The 19,019-nt window shown below is 39.7% G+C and overlaps 1 protein-coding gene across 5 annotated transcripts in view; it reads left to right on the forward strand.

Moving 5' to 3' along the window:
* asap1b (ArfGAP with SH3 domain, ankyrin repeat and PH domain 1b) overlaps positions 1 to 19,019 on the forward strand; it is a 77,561-nt gene that overhangs the window by 57,344 nt on the left and 1,198 nt on the right. For 2 of the 5 annotated variants that reach the window (XM_024280071.2, XM_024280072.2), the window contains 16 exons: positions 810 to 897; positions 1,023 to 1,071; positions 2,541 to 2,707; positions 5,322 to 5,455; positions 5,543 to 5,634; positions 5,704 to 5,890; positions 8,882 to 8,967; positions 9,131 to 9,246; positions 9,332 to 9,399; positions 9,660 to 9,767; positions 11,635 to 11,863; positions 14,645 to 14,806; positions 16,660 to 16,738; positions 16,812 to 16,876; positions 16,954 to 17,480; positions 18,840 to 18,962. In XM_024280071.2, coding sequence (XP_024135839.1) covers positions 810 to 897; positions 1,023 to 1,071; positions 2,541 to 2,707; positions 5,322 to 5,455; positions 5,543 to 5,634; positions 5,704 to 5,890; positions 8,882 to 8,967; positions 9,131 to 9,246; positions 9,332 to 9,399; positions 9,660 to 9,767; positions 11,635 to 11,863; positions 14,645 to 14,806; positions 16,660 to 16,738; positions 16,812 to 16,876; positions 16,954 to 17,480; positions 18,840 to 18,962 — 2,280 coding nt within the window. Of the gene's footprint in view, positions 1 to 809; positions 898 to 1,022; positions 1,072 to 2,540; positions 2,708 to 5,321; positions 5,456 to 5,542; positions 5,635 to 5,703; positions 5,891 to 8,881; positions 8,968 to 9,130; positions 9,247 to 9,331; positions 9,400 to 9,659; positions 9,768 to 11,634; positions 11,864 to 14,281; positions 14,351 to 14,644; positions 14,807 to 16,659; positions 16,739 to 16,811; positions 16,877 to 16,953; positions 17,481 to 18,839; positions 18,963 to 19,019 lie in introns of all 5 variants that reach the window. The other 3 variants (XM_024280074.2, XM_024280075.2, XM_024280073.2) reach the window with 2 other exon arrangements.

Genomic DNA, 19,019 nt, shown 5'->3' on the forward strand with positions numbered 1-19,019 from the left:
CCATCCATCCATTCATCCATCCGTCCATCCAATCCATCCATCCATCCATTCATCCATCCATTCATCCAATCCTTCCATCTATTCATCCATCCATCCATCCATCCATCCGTCCATCCAATCCATCCATCCATTCATCCATCCGTCCATCCAATCCATCCATCCATCCATCCATCCATCCATCCATCCATCCATCCAATCCTTCCATCTATTCATCCATCCATCCATTTGTTTATCCAATCCATTCCTCCATCCATCCAAACATCCACCCATCCATCCACTTACCTGTCCATCCATCTATTCATCCATCCATTCATTCATCTGTCCATCCATCCATCAGTTTTTCCAATTCATCCATCTATTCATCCATAAATCCATCCATCCGTTCATCGAATCCGTCCAAGCATCCATCAATCCATATATTCACCCATCATCCATCCGTTCAAACATCCACCTATCTGTCATTCGTCCATCCATTCATTCATCTGTTCATCCATTCGTTCATCTAATCTATCCATCATCTGAACACAACAAACACCCAATCAACAGCAATAACTAAAAGTACAAAAACAATCACATTTTGATACAAACAAAAAACACAAACAAGTACGGTAATCAAATACCGTAGTAAAGAAATACTGAAAGGTCTTTAGTTTTGTTCATAACTGAACATTTTCAGATGAACGCAGCCTAAAGTGTTTTTTAAGTACCCTCCTTTTACTTTCCCGGGAACATCTTTTCTAAAAACCTTTTGTAGGTTTTGTTAAAGTCATATTTCCTGTATATTCTGTGTAACGCTCGTTTGTCTTCAGTCCAACAGGCAACCCGTCAAACTCAACCTGCTCACCTGCCAGGTGAAGCCGAGCGGCGAGGACAGGAAATGTTTTGATCTCATCTCTCGTAAGTCTGTTTACATTTATTGACCTTATATAAAACACACACATGATTTTTGTTTCTTTTATCACAGACAGTCTGGTATGTTTGGTCCTGGTTCTACTCTCACTGTGTATTTCTGTTCTCAACAGATAACCGGACATATCACTTCCAGGCTGAAGATGAACAAGAGTTTGTCATGTGAGTTCAGTTTATTAAAGACCAGATGATTCCGTCCTCATTTTTATGCCCCGCCTCCTTCAGGAAACGTGATGAGAATGCATCACACATGATGGATTTCCTGCACAGATGTGATCACGCGATGACTTCCAGTTACAAGAGAGGAAAACTGATCAAACAATTAGATCTTAAATCATTAAAGGTCATTAAAAATGAGCAACACTGAAGTCCTGCAGCTGGATTTAAAACGGAAAGAAAAAAAAAAATGACTCCGCCCACAACTGAAATTTGAAACTCCAGTCAGAGGGGTGGGGCTTGGGGACAGGACTGTTATCATTACTGGAGCTGCAGATCATGACGTGAGACTTAAATGGTTTCAAATGTAATACCTGGGTTTAACCTGTAGGGGGCAGCACACAGACGTTTTTTTGACAATATTTTCAAGAATTAAACAAGTTTGTTTTAATTTGTAAAAAAATTGTCAATGACTATTAGACAGCACATTTAAAGCCCCATTTATAGACAGACGAAAAATTTGACTTAAGGTTTGGTTACCCTTTAAATAAAAAAATAAAAGTTTGAAAAAGTAAAATCTCTTGACAATGTTTATTGCAAAGCACACGACTTCCATCATTCTGTCTCTCATTGCTTTGCCCCGCCCTCATAATTCTTGGCCAATGACTGAAGAGATCTTTAGTCACATGGTTTTGTTTACAATCTTTGGTTAGAAATAAAAATGTCCGGTGGACGTCTGTCTGATTACAGACCAAACAGTATCCAGTCTGAAAACACCCAAAGTTTGTGGGCGGGACTGTTGATGCATAGCAGCCCCTCCCCCGCGTCCCCTCCCCCATTGCTCGCCCCGTGTATTTTCTTTGTAACAAATTAGCTCTTTTTCTCTTGGTGTTTTTTTTTTTTTTTACTACATAAATGCATTTTAAAATTAATTTTCTTCATATATGTCCTCCATCATCAGAAAATTGTCACAAAAACATAATAAAAACACAATTTTCATTAATTCCTGATATTTAAATTTTTACTACATGACTCAGCATATTTTAAAGTTTACTTCAATCCAACTTATTTTCTTTTCCAAGGAAAAAGCATCAAAACTTCATCGGTTTTCTCCCTTAAAATGAACGACTTCCTCATCAGCCCCATTAAAGCACATTATCACACACGTTACTCAATAACGTTTTGTTTTACACCTAAGTACTCTTACATTTCACCCATGCAGAGAGCATGCGTTCACATCTGTGTCGGCAGCTGAAGTGCTGAAGCTTCAGTGAAGCTTCTGCACGAATGTGTTAGTGGTAAACTGCAGCAGCAGAGAATGTTTACAGTATTTCCCATCATCCACAGTCTCACTTTGACCTTGACAGGGAAAGTAAATCTGCAAAACCTCTATAGTAGGGATTGCAATAATAATGAAAAACATTTTGGGTGTTTAAAATGTTTCTTTTTTTGTTTTCTTTTTGTCCCGATTGCAGTTGGATCTCGGTGCTGACCAACAGCAAGGAGGAGGCGCTAAACATGGCGTTCCGAGGCGAGCAGAGCAGCGGCGGCGAGGACGGACTGGAGGACTTGACTAAAGCCATCATCGAAGAAGTGCTGCGCATGCCGGGCAACGAGCTGTGCTGCGACTGCGGAGCTGCAGGTGCGTTTTGCCGCAGTCCGCACGTGTGCTTAGTCGACTTTCACCTCGGCGCTCTGGGAATTCACTGCGGAAAGAATCTTCCTCTCCGAGTCTGGGTTTGTTTACAGCGTCCCAGCTGCCCCCCGAACTCCCCGTCCCTCGCTCAGACTGTAACTGACACTCCAAACCGCCCCCCCAGCCCTTAATAGAGTGTGAATGTGTGTTAGCATTCAAGACTCAACTCCGTCCTGATCCTCCCCCAGATTAGGAAGCAAGGAGTCAGCACCTAAGAGGTTCTGTGGACACTCAGGCCCTCTGACACTCGTGCACACGCACATGCACGCACCCCGACTCACCAAGGGCACATTTTGATGCTCCAAACAGAGAAAACAGGCAACAGCGACACATCGTTTTGTTACATAAGTCACACCCTTTTTATCCTTCAGGGTCTGTGTGATTCCTGATCTTTGGTGAGATGCGTGCAGCTCCCTCTGCTCGTCACATCACCTCGTCCTTTTTCAAAGGTCACCTCTGCTCCCGCCTCTCTGCTGCTGACGGGAAGGATTGAAATTCTCCTTGGAAGTCTCTCTGCAGACATTAAGGCCGGCCTGCTTTCCCTCGCCATGTTTAACAAGCACTTTCTGACCTGTTCCCATCTGGTCCATGTGGGGCTTGACCTCCTGTGTTTTCCATTAACAACCCCCCCGTTTAGGTTCAGACGGCTCAAGATGTGTTTAAATGAGACGGTTACGGCAGGTTGACTCCTCGGTTTAGACTGTGTTCAGTTTACACACGGATTTGCTCCTGTTGCTCTTTGCTTGGCAGAGAGTTCTGCATGTAAGATACTGAGATTCCTACAGTTTATGTGCAAAACCAAAGCTTTAGCCGTACGGGGGGGTTGATCCATACGAGTTCTGCTTGTTTTTGGTTTTACCGGGAACATGGAGGTGTTATAGAGGTGTGTAGGGTGTGTCTAGCAGTTCCCTTGAGGATCATACGACCCCTTTAAGGTAGTAACCCCGGTACTGGTCCGTAGGTCACTTGGTACAGGGCCACAACCCCCCCAAAAAAAATAAAATAAAATAAAAAATAAAAAAATGAAGCCTCACTTACTTAGCAGCCACTACGCACCACCTTCCTTCTGCCTTTGTCAAGCTAATCAGAGTTATATGACAAATTGATGTAAAAACCCCTTTTTTCAAAATGCCGGCTTTTCTGTTAGCGTTATCTCCATAGCAACCATTTTATGTTTTGTTCACCTGGCGATACCGAACAGATTGACGTGAGTTTCAGAAGAATCGGCAAAAGTACATTTTTGGATTTCCTTAGCAACGGAGGTTATTTACTAACTACGCCCAAAATTTTAATATGTTTATATCCCTTGTAACATACTTTGTTTTAGCTTCAGCCTGGGATCAATATGTTACATTTTCAAAGTTTTTTAAAAAATGGCTGCCAAGCCACGGTTCCTGTGGCCATCCCATAATAACTTTAAAACTTCCTTTGGATATCCTCGACACGTGTGTTATTCTTTCGTTTTTTTTGTTGGCTCCATAAGCAATTTTTGCACTATTTGTTTTTTCATGGTTTTTCCTACCATGATGATGTCATCGTTTTGGGGGAGGGGTCGTTCACTGTGTAACGAAATTCTATAAAATTTATTTTACAGGGTACAAATTTTGTGTGCAAGTTTTGGTGAGTTTTCTAGCATTTTCTAGCACATTTTTTGCTCAAAGGTGCAGAAAATTTTCCGTTAGTAGATCAGTATTTGCTCTTTAGTAAAATATTTACATTATAGTAAAAAAAACCTACTGTACACCAATCCAAATGGTATTATGGTATCAATTTTTATAATTGAAACAATTTTTTATGGTTTAGGTCGATTCAGTTCTACCTGAGATAAATGGATCTGGTTTAATTGTAGAAATATGAATCAATTAATTGATTAATCAAATAGTTACACAAATCTTAATTTACAGATGAAGGAATCATAATATGATTCTTTAATGATACACTGACTATAAAGTTGCAGATTCTGTGGATTCACATTTACTATTAGATTGTATTACAGTTGTTTGATTTTATTTTGCTTTAACGTCTTATAAGTTGGATGAATTTAGCCTTTTTGACGTTTAAAGAACAGTTTAAAACTAAGTTTAAACCAGCTTTAAATATTACACGGAATATTAAGATTTAATCAAATAACATAGTTGATTTTTGGACACTTGTAAAAGTTTCATTCAAGAATTTTCCTCCAGCTTAGAACCACGGGTTCACTGAGCGCTGTACGACTTTGATATTTCATCATCTCATCCTCCGTACATACCCACCTGTAAGGACAGTTGGGAAGAAGACTTAAAATATTTAATTCTAATTTTTTTTCTGGGGTTTGATTTGACTGGATTGGGGACTTTTAACAATGAAAACTGTAAAAAATAACCTTGTTTCAAGAAAAAACAATCATATTTTTTGTCTTGTAAAAAAAAATAATCTTAGTTTTTTTTATTATTAAAATAATATATTTTTTCTAGATTTTTATTTTGCTTATTTCAAAATATTTTTTCAAATTTTAAGAATTTTTGACTTATTTGCTTGTTTATGCTGGATGCCAAACCAGATGTTGTCTTGTTCGCAGACCCCAAGTGGCTCTCCACCAACCTGGGCATCCTCACCTGCATCGAGTGCTCGGGCATCCACAGGGAGATGGGGGTGCACATTTCCCGAATCCAGTCCATGGAGCTCGACAAGTTAGGGACCTCAGAACTCTTGGTGAGTTTTCTCCAAACCAAAGAAAGGAATAGAAAGGAGAGGCGGAGCTACAAATAGATGACATTTCCATCTTCTGTCGTCCTCCAGCTGGCCAAGAACGTTGGGAACAGTAGCTTCAACGAGATCATGGAGGGAAACCTCCCCCATCCTTCCCCGAAGCCCACCCCCTCCAGTGACATGTCAGTGCTCAGAGTTATACGGATCCGTCCGTGTGAGCGAACGTTTGAAAACACGCCTCTCTCCTGCAGGACGGTGAGGAAGGAGTTCATCACCGCCAAGTACGTGGACCACAAGTACGCCAAGAAGACCTGCACGTCCGCGTCGGCTAAGATGATCGAGCTGTTCGAGGCGGTCCAGTCCCGAGACCTGCTGGCTCTGATTCAGGTCTACGCGGAGGGGGTGGAGCTTATGGAGCCCCTCCCAGAGACGGGACCAGTGAGTCTGACAGCAAGTTTTAACCTTGACTTATTGGAAAGAGGCAGAGGAGATTATCGTAAACCTTTGTTGTGTTTCATTTTTTTTAAAAGATAAAAATAACAAATTTTCTCACTAGAAATTATTTTAAAATGACATCAGTTTGATTGATTGGTTTATTTCAAGAAATCTCGGGGAAAAAAAAACAAGAAAAAAGACCAAAATTACAGAGATGTGTCAAATCTGTTAAAGTTATTAATATATAAATTGATTTGAAAATCAATCAAAAAATATAGATTCGGTTTTTTTTACATTAAAATTGAATCATAAATAGACATATATGCATGTACACACACAATACATTGAGTCCATTGATATGGTTCTGAAACAAATCTGTTTTTTATGAGATTTATTTTTTTTTTTAGCAAGAAAAAAGTTAGTTAACATTATAATAACAGCTGTTTTTTTTATAAGTTTAGCCTGTTTATGTGTTTAATTCAGGGATGTCCCAATCCGATCACATGGTTGCAGACTCGATTGAAATCAAATGTTGTTTCCCGATTGATTATTTATTTTATATTTTGAGCAGCGCTGTGTATTACAAGCTTGTCATTTCACGACATTTTACTACCATAAAACGCAGTTTGAACAGGAGACATACAAAAACAGTTCAGTAAAGTTAACAGATTCAGACTTCCAAACTCAAATTTTTTTTTACTAAATGTTTAAACAACGCCCTACAAAGATATTTTTAGGAGAAAAATATATATATATATATTTTTAATGAGAACGGCTCTGTCTTGTTGCCAACAAAGTAGACTTCAGGAGAAGGTGTACTAAAAAAAAGTAAATAATTCCAACAATTATGGTAAATTTCTAATGGAGATATGAATATCATCTGACCACAAATGTTCTGAATATCCCAAAGCTTCAGTCATCAAACATGCTAATAACGTGCTAACATTTTTGGCTAATTTGTAATCTACTCTGGTTTTTTTAAGGCTAATTTGGAGTTTAGCTTCTATTAAAGCAAAATGCTAACGTTTCTGACTAATTTAATTTACTGAGGAATTGTTGGCTATTTTTGAGTTTAGCTAGATTTCGAACAATGTGCCACCTTTTTTTCTCCTTTTTTTGGCTAATTTGGTTTCTTCTGAGGTTCTCTTTAATGCTAATTTGGAGTTTAGCTTCTGCTTGAGCAACGTGCTATCATTTTTGGCTAAGTTTTGTCAACATGTCAACTATACTAAATAAGGCTCAAGGATTATGGGAGTTTTTGGTAATAATTTCAGATTATATAACTGCATTGCTCAGTTGTAAATTATATAAGTATAGTTTCTCTTTTTAGATGTCGTAATCAACATGTAGTTTAGATTTTCTCCATCTGCGCTCAGATTTCCGAGAATCTCTTTTTCCTCTTTTTACTGAGGAATTATTGTCTATATTTAAACAATGTACTAGCTTTTTTTTGGCTAATTTGGTTTCTACTGAGGTTTTTTATGCTAATTTGGAGTTTAGCTTCTATTTGAACAACATGATATCGTTTTGACTAATTTGTTATTTACTGAGGTTTTTAAAGGCTAATTTAAAGTTTAGCTTCTATTCTTGCAACGAGCTAGCTTTTTTGGCTAATTTTTCATCTACTGAGGTTTTTTGGGGTAATTCTGAGTTTAACTCATATTTAAGCAACAAACTAAATATTTGTGCAAAATTGTCATGTATTAGGGATTTTTAAGCAATTTTGCTACCATTTTTTCAGAAATCTAGTCAACTTCACCGTTCTTCATTGTTATTTAACAAATTTAACATTTTACAATTAGCTTTTGCATTTTCAGCAAATCCCTTCAGAAATTACAGTAAAAAGCTTCCCCGTTTTCAGCAAAAAGCTTCAGCATCTTCAGCAACTACTGTCAGCTAAAAGCATTATCACAGGTAATGCAACTTTTCCAGTTTATCTTATTTTTGAGGAACTTTTCAAAGAAAAGTACCCTTTTTAAAAGCACATCCGAGCTCCATCTATGCTTTGTTTTTCCACACTCAGTGTTAAATAACTCCGGCTTTGGTTGATGCGTTCCCTTTCTATTTTTTTAAAGGATTCCCCTAAAGATTTCTGCAGAAACTATCTTGAAATCACTCGGAGGAAGTGTGAAAATATGCCTGGAATCTGGTTTCCATGACGATTTGCCTCTTAAAGACCACATGCACATCCTGACACTACGTTTACAGCGAGCTGCACATTTCCACCAGTTTCTGGGCAGATACGGGCGTAGCAGTTGGCTAAGCTCTGACTCATCCGGACAACTTCACCCGCAGGTGGCGGCCAGAAAACCTCGGCCACAGAGCGGCGCCGTCATCTGCTGACATCTGTGACGACTCCCTTCGTGTGTCTGCTTTTACTTTGCATCTTTTTTTTGTCTCTGCGCCGTTCGTGGCGCCGCTTTAGGCGTAAACGAAAGTTAAATATCAGGCAGTAGAGGGTGAAGACGCTGCACCGTAAACAACATGCGTGATCAGACTTAGTCTGACGTAAATGGGTCAGGGTTTTGTAACTCCAACATGGGGATGAAAAAAATAAAAAAATAAAAAAATGAAGCGCTGCGGCAGAATAAAAGGATAAACCGGGATATTGTTTGGTGACAGAGGGAGCTGTCTGACTCACCGATATCTGATCTTCTGCTGTCAGAGCATCCGAACTGCTGCACAGGGAAACTCAATCCACCCCTCACAGCATGACTAAGGAGGATATTTACCGGAATGTTTAGCAAATCTAATTATGTTTATGTGTTTTAAATATTATACTCAATCGATTTAATAAATTAGGATGATTTCAATCCGTATTGTGCGTCAGAAGTGTAATTTTTAGGAGCCATTTTGTTGACTGCTCCCTGTTAAAATGCTGAACGACCCACACACATGCACACACACACACACACACACACAGACACACAAAACAGAATCCAGAATGGATGCTCTCCTCTCCATCTCTGTGCTGTGTTTGGTGGCCCCCTGCAGGAAGCCGGCGAGACTGCGCTGCACTACTCCGTCCGGACGGCGGATCACACCTCGCTGCACCTGGTGGACTTCCTGGTGCAGAACAGGTAACGGCGCCAGAGGTTTGTGGAGTTTTCCACAAGGCAAACAGAAATGGGTCAAGCTTTAATTTATTCCTCTCTGTTCAGTCGGTTACCCAGAATCCTTGTTTTCCTCCTGGTTATTCAGAGGATTGTGCACGTACAGATATATCTTTTTTTGTTGCTGCAGCGGTAACCTGGATAAGCAGACGGAGTACGGGAACACCGCCCTGCACTACTGCTGCATGTACGAGAAGCCCGAGTGCCTCAAGTTGCTGCTGAGGGGCAAGCCGGCCACCGACATCAGTGAGTGACGCGTCCGGCCTCCTCCCTCCCCGTCTGATCCCCCCCCACCGCGTCACTCGCTAACTGTTGATTCCTCACCTTCCAGCCAATCAGAACGGAGAGACGGCTCTGGATGTTGCCAGGCGACTGAGGAACAGTCAGTGCGAGGAGGCGGTAAGTAGAGGCGCCGGAAGGCATCGGAGCAAACGCAGCACTTTAGGGTGAAATAATTAAACATGAATTCAACTGAAGGTTGTGGAGCTTCAACCTCATTGAATGAGACGTTTGTTGAGTGTCTGTCGGCCACTAGATGGCAGTGAAGGGCGGATGCAAATAAAAAGCAGAACGTTGTCATGGTGATTGAGTTCTGTGTGCAGTTGTTTGTGTTGCTGCCATGATTTGGAGGCGGTAAACGAAGGTGTTTGGTGTGACAGCTCGTCCAGGCCGCAGAGGGGAAGTTCAACCCTCACATCCATGTGGAGTATGAGTGGAGTCTCAGGCTGGAGGAGATGGACGAGAGCGACGACGACCTCGACGACAAGGTGTGACCTTCACTTTTATTTTTCCCTGAACGCTATTATTATTATTTTGCATCCCCTGCAGCCCCCGTGTGTTGCCTCAATCCGAAGCAGTTAATGCACAACAGTGTAATGCAAGCTGGGTTTTTAAGCTCTTTGCAACCACATGTGATGAAATCAGTGAGGCTGCTTAAGAAAGCAGAACAAATATCCTGACTTAGGAAAAGTAAAAGTATTTTTTATACTTAGTTTAAATAAAACAGCACTAGAATGGAAGTATTAACGGTTGATAATCAGCTGTTTTCTGAAAGCCCCGCCTCCTGGAGCGAGAAATCCATTTCAGAGCGCTTTAAAGAAAGAAAAAATGAAATGAAATGAAATTTTTACTTCCGTGTTATGCACACTTGGAGGAACATTTCATCCTGCTCATGTCTGGTCATTTCAAATAAAATATAAATATTAAATCAATTATTAGAGCCTCAGTCCTGTTATATTTTTAAATTGAAATAGTTTTTTTTACTGTTTTATACGCGGCGCATCGCATTGTCATGGTAACGGCTTCAGCTTCACGCTCAGCTCAAGCTCCTTTTTGAGAAAGGTGATCGTCATAAGAAATTTTTTAAAAAATATATAATTTAAGAGGGAAAATTTCCCTCTTGCTGCTTGTTTTTGTCCAAGTGATGAAGCAAAATTTGATTTAAAAGAAAGTCTAAATAATTAAATTCCTCTGCAGTGTTTCATGTCTTCTTTCTTAGATTCTCTTTATTCTGTTTCTGCTTCATCCCAGTCTTCAAAATGATCAAATTCACCCAAATAGGTTAAATTCAACTATAAAATCCCTCTCGTGTCTTTTCTACTCTCTTCCTGCTGTGATAAACTGAGGATTAAGATGTATCAACATTTAAATGATGGTATTAATAACCATTAAAAAGTTGTGTTCAATATTTTTGGATTACTTAGAAAAGTGTTCCTACTGACCGGATGTTTTTTATTTTGTTATTTGTTCAGGATTGCAAAAGAAAAAAAACCTTCTATGGTGTAAAAGTAAAAAGTCTTTTATAATAGTAAAAATTAGTAAAGCCACCTTTTTAGTTTTTTTTTATCTTTTACTGCACCACAATGTCACAAACCTAAATAAAATACCTCAAAATTAGGCTTTTTACTGCTATTAATGGGTTGAAAAATGCAATTAAAACCAAATAATTAATTACAGGTCACGATTAATTAAAAACAAAAAATTATTCGCACACTATTTAAAATATTATTTTATTTTATCAATGTCATGTTTATGTGTATTCAAAGAAAAAATATGTTTGTTTTAACCTAAAAATTACAGCTTTCAATAACAATTAACTGAAAGGAAAATTCTTATTTTTGTGAAATGAATCAAAATATTTTTACTTTTTTATATTTCAGCTACATGCTAGCTGCTTTGGCTAATTTAGAATTTTTTCAGGTTTTTTTTAGGCTAATTTAACCTTTTTTGCTAATATTTTAGCTATTTATTAGCTTCAGCGTTTTCAGCTTCAGTTTTTTTAGTTATTAATTTCAGCACTTTCAGCAATCAAAGTTAGCATCTTCAGTTCAGCTTACAGCATTCACACTAGCATTATCGCATGTAATGCTATATATCTAGTTTTCAAAATGTTTTAGTATTTTTTTTCTTCTATGAAGATTACAGAAATTAATAATTTAACATTATTTAAAAAATATTTAAAAATACAAATCAAACATTTATTGTATTATTTGTGTTTCTTAAAGTTCCTAACAAATTAATCAAATTAGCAGTAGGCTGGTGTGATCTAGATGAATAACGATGATCTAGTGGACGTTTTTCCCTGAGTTCTAGTTCTGCGTGAGGCTCTAACGTCCACCTCCTGACCTCCTCCAGCCCAGTCCCATCAAGAAGGACCGCTCCCCGAGGCCGCAGAGCTTCTGCCACTCCTCCAGCCTCTCCCCCCACGACAAGCTCTCCCTGCCGGGCTTCATCAGCCAGAGGGACAAGCAGCAGCGCCTGTCCTACAGCGCCTTCACCAACCAGATGTACAGCGCCTCCACCGACCTCAGCTCCTCCCCCGTGGCGGACGGGCCGCCGCTGCCCCCCAGGAACCAGGGCAAAGGTCAGACACGCTGTCCGGGGGGCGTCCACGTTTTATATTAAAGTAACCGTATCTATCTGAAAACCCGTCTGTTAATGTTTGATGACTTCAGGAGTGATTTCTAATCACTTTAGTGCTGCTTCCACTAACACCCCCAGCAGTGGGATGCAGTAGGAGTGAACTTTAAAGAAAACAGTGAGAGCGCTGACTCTGCAGCTTGTGTTAAAGACAACACTCCTCCTCCGTTCAACCACTTTAATCACCCGAGAAGCTGCGTCGCACGACACATTTGACCTGGGAAAGAGACATTTTAACTGTTTATATGACCTATCACATGTAAAAAATCACTGACAGATCCTGCATGGTTGCAGATTTGTCCATCGTTGTACACGGCTAAGCTTAAACAGACAAGTGTCTTTAAAAAAAGACAAGTGTCCTCATTTTCTGCATTTTCAGAAAGCTGTGAGGTTGTAAACGTATAGCTACTGAACAAGGTCACTGAACAGTTTAAGTTGAGGATTTCTGCCTTAGAAATATGGACAAACTATGCTGGGTGTATGGGTAATGCTTTGTCATTAGATTCTAGTGCATGAACGATTATTTTAATAGTCGACTAATCACTGATTATTTATTACGATTAGTCGACTAATCGGGTCATATGCAAACTGGATGTAAAGCACACATCTTAACCATCATTAGCTTTAAACAAACTAAAAACTAGATATATTCACACTAGAATATCTGTGATAATGCTAGAGTGAATTCTATAAGCTGAATTTGGCTGCTGAAGATGCTAGTATTAATAGCTGAAGATGCTGAAATTGATAGCTAAAAGCGCTAAAGTTGGTAGATTTAAACACTAAAGCTGATAGCTAAAATAGTAGTTAAATGTCAAATTAGCCTAAAAAATAAAAAAAAGCCTAAGTTAGCTAGCTTGTAACTGAAATATTAGCTAAACTCAGAAATAGCCTAAAAAAAGCCTTAATTAGCCAAAACAGCTAACATGCAGCTGAAATGTTAGCTTAACTCCAAAATAGCCTAAAAAAACAAAAAAAAAGCCTAAAATTAGCCAAAATAGCTAGCATATAGCGGAAATATTAGCTAAACACCACAATAGCTTAAAAAAAACAACAACAAAAAATTAGCCAAAATAGCTAGCATGTAGCTGAAATATTAGTTAAACTCCAGAATAGCCTAAAAAACCTTAATAAATGTCAAAATAGTCCAAAAAGCTGGCAGAATATCATTATAACTTTAAACTTTGCTACACTCTGACTCCATATAATATAAAGTAACAACTAGTCAACTATTAAATTAGTTGTCGACTATTTTAATAGTCAATTAGCCGTCGACTAATTGTGGCAGTCCTATTAGATTCCTAATAGTCTAGTAATAGGACATTAACAACCATTAATAATGTGTTTATACACTTTTATAATGATATTTTATAGACATTAGTTAATATTTGGAGATGTTTTATCAGAAAGTGTCATTATATTTCTTTCAAAGACATCTAAATCCTTTGAGACATTAGTTATGGTTACATGGACACAAGTGAATAAACGCTTGATCAGAATAAAAATGATTTCATGTAAACAAAAATATTATTACTCTGACCCAATCGGACTCATTTGGATCAAACTCTCTCTCCGATCGAGATAGGACGGTTATACCAATTGTTCATCTGATCATGGTGCATGTAAACAATTTAAATTGATGTGTATCATCTTGATTTAAAGACCACTGGTAAAGATTTAATAGATAAAAATATAATTTGAGTGGGACTAACGTTTATTAGCGTCTGTGGATGTTTTACAAATATGGTAATAAGATGCTTATAAAGACATTATTAATGCTTGTTCATGTTTTATACCTATATTATGAATGAATCTTGTGGCAAAGCGTTCCCTGTGTCGTTTACCTGTTTAAATCTGGTTTCTCCACGTGACCTTCAGCTTCGACCTCTGCAGTCCAGCCAATCATTTACCTTATTTAACTCTGACAGAACATCTGCAGGCGGAAACGCTTTGCACACATGTACTTTTGTCGCTGAGGAAAGTTGGTGAAATGTGAAGTTTTATTTTTGCTGTTTCTCCTGCTTCTTTGTGTGGAACTCTAAAGCTTTGCAGGCCTGCCACTTCCCGTTACAAAGCTGTACTCCAGCAAAAGATTCTCCCTGAATAAGTGGATAAAAACACGGATGACAGGCTAACTCTTCACGGCTCTGCATTGCCGAGGAGCCGGCCCCCCGGGGCCAGCCTCACACCGTTCCTCTTTTTCTTTTTTTTTCTTTTTGCTTTGCTTGTCACTGATAGAATCTCATCTTGTTATTTTTCCGGTGTGTGGGAGCAGCTCTTTCTGAGACTGACATGCTTGTAGATTCTCTCCCACACTCCTCATCTCGCTCTGTTTTCTTTTTTTGTTTCTCTATTCTTTCAGCTCCTCACTTGGCATTCCTTGGCTCTCATTCGCACTACGCCACACTGGCTGGCACTCGACCATACATCAGTGAATATCTTGTTTAAGTTCTCCCCTTTACCCCTCGGTTGTTTCCTACTTTACAGCTCAGATGGACAGGGTGTTATTGAGACGTGCGGTTTCAGCTTTTTCAGACCGACGTCCCGCCATCTTTGAGCTGTAAAGCTGACACCTCTCTGGCTGAGCTCTCTGTTCGCTGCTTTCACCTCATCTTTCATAAACGGCGAGGCAGCAAACCGACCCCTTCCTCCTGCTGTCTGTCCCTCCTCTTCCTCGACTCTCTTCATGTTTGGACCTCACCTGTCCTATGTGTCGCTCCTCCAGCTCCTCCCCCATCCGGCCCTCACTCCACACTCACGACAGGAGGCAGCTCCACCCTGTCCAAGAAGAGACCTCCGCCCCCTCCTCCTGGACACAAACGCACCCTGTCTGACCCACCCAGCCCTCTCTGTCACACTCCACTCAGTAGAGGGGGCTTATCCGGGGGTGAGACGCAAGCACACATGAGCAGGAAGTCAAATCTTCATCAAATTAAGCCAAAACTTTTAAAAATGTTAGCATTTTCTCAAGAAATGCAAATGAACATTTTGATAAAACATGAATTAAACTGTTATTTGTCTTTTCTAGACATCCCTCCCCCAAATTTAATGATTTTTTAAAATTATTTTGTCTGTTCTTGAAGTATTTTTTAACAATAAAAAGGAATTATTTTATTTGTCACCACTGGGACATTGAAATTCAGAAAGGGCTATTTGGTCATTCATCCATTAAAACAATTTATCATGATAAAATATGTAAGTTAATATTAATAAGTGTATATTGAATATAATGATCAAATATAAAATAGGAATAAATATACTATATATGATTATAAGTATGAAATATTAAAGTTAATGTAGCCCTTAGATCAGGGATGTCCTACATGTTTTCCAACCAACCTGCCATTGAAGCTCCTTATTGGCCAAACACGCCTGATCCAGGTAATCAGCAGCAGATAAGGCAGGATTTAAAAAAAAATAATAATAATTAAACTGGCAAGCGAAAAAGTATCTAGTGCACACAAGAAACTCAAAGTATCAGAAAGTTCTTGGTGCGCCTGATAAACTTTGTCCCTTTACAGGCTCTGAGATATAGTGAGGAGTCATGTTGAATAATTTCATCCTGTAGGTGTCACTATTGTGACCGTTTGGACCCACGGTGGCCAGGATCACCAGATTGACCAACTGCTGTACTATTTCTAACAATCGGATGGCAGCAGTGAGGTGGCAGCACAGTGGCAGGAGGGTGGCAGGAGGGTGGCAGTCTGAAATCTGCCAATCATCAGAGGATTTTGGGACCTTGAATTGTTTCTGTACTTAAAATGTGCCACACAAATAATAAACCTTGAAGACCCTCCTATCAGTCAATTATTGCACTGCTGCCACTGGACTGCCACCCACCTGCCACTGGACTGCCACCCACCTGCCACTGGACTGCCACCTTGCGACCTCAAAATGTGTCTAAAAAGCCACTGACTTAAAAAATTGTCCAGTCGCTGTTTAATTTGAATTTTTTCATAAAACCTCAGCTGCCGCCATGATGCATGTAAAAATGCGAGTGCTACCTCCCGATTATTTCACCGGGTGGTGGCATTTTGGGATCTAAAGCCTACGAAATTCACAAACATCGTCTCTATGATGTAAATAAAATGAACAGTTATCTACAACTAAGGTCAAACTTTTATTTTTGCTCACCGTATAAGAAAATGATGTTTGAGTCCATTTAATCTGGTGTTACACAAACGCCAGACTCAGCTCCTATTGAATTATTCATATAATTTTTTTTATTATTTGTTATATATTAAATTATTAAATATATATTAAATGTATTATATATTAAATTATATACTATTATATATTATAATATAACATATTATATTCACTGTATATTAACATTATTATTTAACATAATAAAATGATTATTAAACAGGACCACTTCTGATATTAGGATATAATATTTAAAGTGTAAAACAACTCAATTTAGCTCCACAAGAGGAGGAACTGTTAGTTTCACTCAAACATGTTCAAATAAGAGGCATTAATCGATGTTTTTAAGGTGCAAAAAAAAAAAACAGCCAAATGAATTCCTAATCTGCCGTCACGCGTTCCACCAAAATCCTAACGTCCTGAGCAGCAGCTCCCCGAGCTCAGCCAGAGGGCGTCTCTCTCATTGTTCTGTTTATTTTCAATCATCACAGCATGTTGATTTACTTCCACATTTAAATCAATTCATTTGCCGGACTGCCGCCGTGGTCTGGTGTCGAGTAACGGGTTTGTGGTCGTCAACTTTATCATTTCTAGGGAGCGACTCCACTCCTCCGCCGGTCAGTAAGATGTCTCCGGTTTCCAACAAGTTTGAAGGCATTCCTCAACAGCAAAGGTACCAAAGGCGAGAACCTCCTGCAGCATCTGAGTGTTCAACGATGAGTTTATTTAACGTTTTATTTTCCCAGCACTACTTCAAGCAACACAAAGTCCACACTTGGTCCAAGGGTTCTTCCCAAACTACCTCAGAAAGGTACCGTCCTCGTCCGGTGTCTGTAGAGAGTGTTAATCTGAGGGATTATTCATCCTTTCTGCCGCTTTCTTCTTCAGTGGCGTTACGTAAGATCGACACCATCCATCATCCGTCTGTGGATAAGTCCAGCCTTCCTCCAGAGGTCTTCCAGAAGTCCCCCCCAGCAGACCCGCAGAAGGCTCCGCTGGCAGAGAGGCCTCAGCTGGGCGACCTGCCCCCCAAACCGCAGGCGTCTGACCTGCCCCCCAAACCCGGAGAGCTCCCTCCAAAGCCGCAGCTGTCCGACCTCCCGCCGAAACCTCAGCTGGGAGACCTGCCGCCAAAGCCACAGCTCAAAGACCTCCCGCCCAAGCCGCACCTCGCCGACATCCCCCCGAAACCCGGACCGACCGAACCCTCCCCCAGGCCGCCTCCCGGAGAGCCCACTACACCCAGGCCTCAAACGCAGCCGCCCCCTCCACCCCATCAGCAGCCTCAGGACTCGCCGTCACCCAATCAGCAGGCAAACGTAGGGATCTTGCCTCAGCAGGCCGCAGAGGACGCCAACGGGACGTCGCCCGGCACCACCGAGATGCCGGTCCCCCTGCCCAGGAAGATCAACACCGTAAGCTCTGAAAACAGGACACACCCCAAACTTAATTGTATTAAATGATGATCTCCACCATCAATCGAACACACGTTCCTGTGAGTTAACAGTTTGTTCTGTTTATTTGTTCCTGTCATAAAGTCAGCCGCAAGACATGAACATAGAATAAATATATAATAACATAATACAATTCTTATTTCATTTCTGCCCATGAATTAAAGTTTAAAAAAAAGGTTATTTTAACGTTGAGTGGCCCACAGTCTCTATCCAACCCCTTTGGACCCCCCCTCACTGTCTGAGTTTTATTCAAAATAAAGGTCTATCACAATAGACTCGTTCTTCTATCGAGAACAAGTTCTATCGATATATATCATTATCCTTTTATCGCTCAGCCCTACTTTTTGCAGAACATTCTTCGCCACTCGTTTCTTCTTTTCTGATCCTAACCATCAGTGCATGGATGAGTATTTACATCAGGGGAGTCAAAGTCAGTCGCACAGAGGGCCAAAATCCAAAACACACCTTAGATTGTGGGGCAAACAGGAAAAACATTTATTGAACACTCTAAAACTACATTTTAAAAACTTTAAAACTGTAACTTTTTAACATAATTATGAACTAGATATATAGCGTTACCTGAATGCTAGTGTGAATGCTGTAAGATGAATTTGGCCGCTGAAGATGCTAATGCTGATAGTTGAAGACGCTGAAGGTGATACTGGAAATCCCTGAAACTTACAGCTAGCTAAAATATTAGCTAAATGCCAAATTAGCCTAAAAAACGAAAATAAAAAAACGTAGCTGAAAAAAAAAAACGTAAATAATAATGTAGCTAAATAAAAGCGTAGCTGAAGAAACAGCTAAACATCAAAACAGCCTAAAAAACTGAAATAAAAGTCTAAATTAGCTAAAACAGCTAGCATGTAGCTGCAATATTAGCTAAATTTCAAAACAGCCTAAAAAAGTGTAAATTAGCCAAAACAGCTAGCGTGTAACTGAAACATTAGTTACAATCCAAAATATCTTAAAAACAAAAAAGTTTAAATTAGCCAGAAGTAAATTAGCATGTAGCTGAAATATTTGCTGAACTTCAAAACAGCCTAAAAAGCTGAAAAAAGTGTAAATTAGCCAGAACAGCTAGCGTGTAGCTGAAATATTAGCTAAAATAGTCTAAAAAATCTAAGTAAATGCCAAAATAGTACAAAAAGCTAGCAGAATGCATTTTTAAAACTTAAAAAAAATATTTTTTAGCATGATTATGAATAATAGAAAGGCAGGAATATTCCAGAATAAATAAACCTGACCTGGAGGGCCGGATCCGGCCCCCGAGCCTTGACGACATGAACAGAAATGAATCTTTTTGTCTTCATTTTGCAGGGAAAGAATAAAGTGCGTCGGGTGAAGACGATCTACGACTGCCAGGCCGACAACGACGACGAGCTGACCTTTGTGGAAGGAGAGGTGATCATAGTCACGGGAGAGGAGGACCAGGAGTGGTGGGTGAGTGTCGCCCCTTTAGATCCCGCTTTACTCTGAAGAGACGAAACCGTTGACTTC

This window comes from Oryzias melastigma, linkage group LG20 (assembly GCF_002922805.2).
Source record: "Oryzias melastigma strain HK-1 linkage group LG20, ASM292280v2, whole genome shotgun sequence".
NCBI lineage: Eukaryota > Metazoa > Chordata > Actinopteri > Beloniformes > Adrianichthyidae > Oryzias > Oryzias melastigma.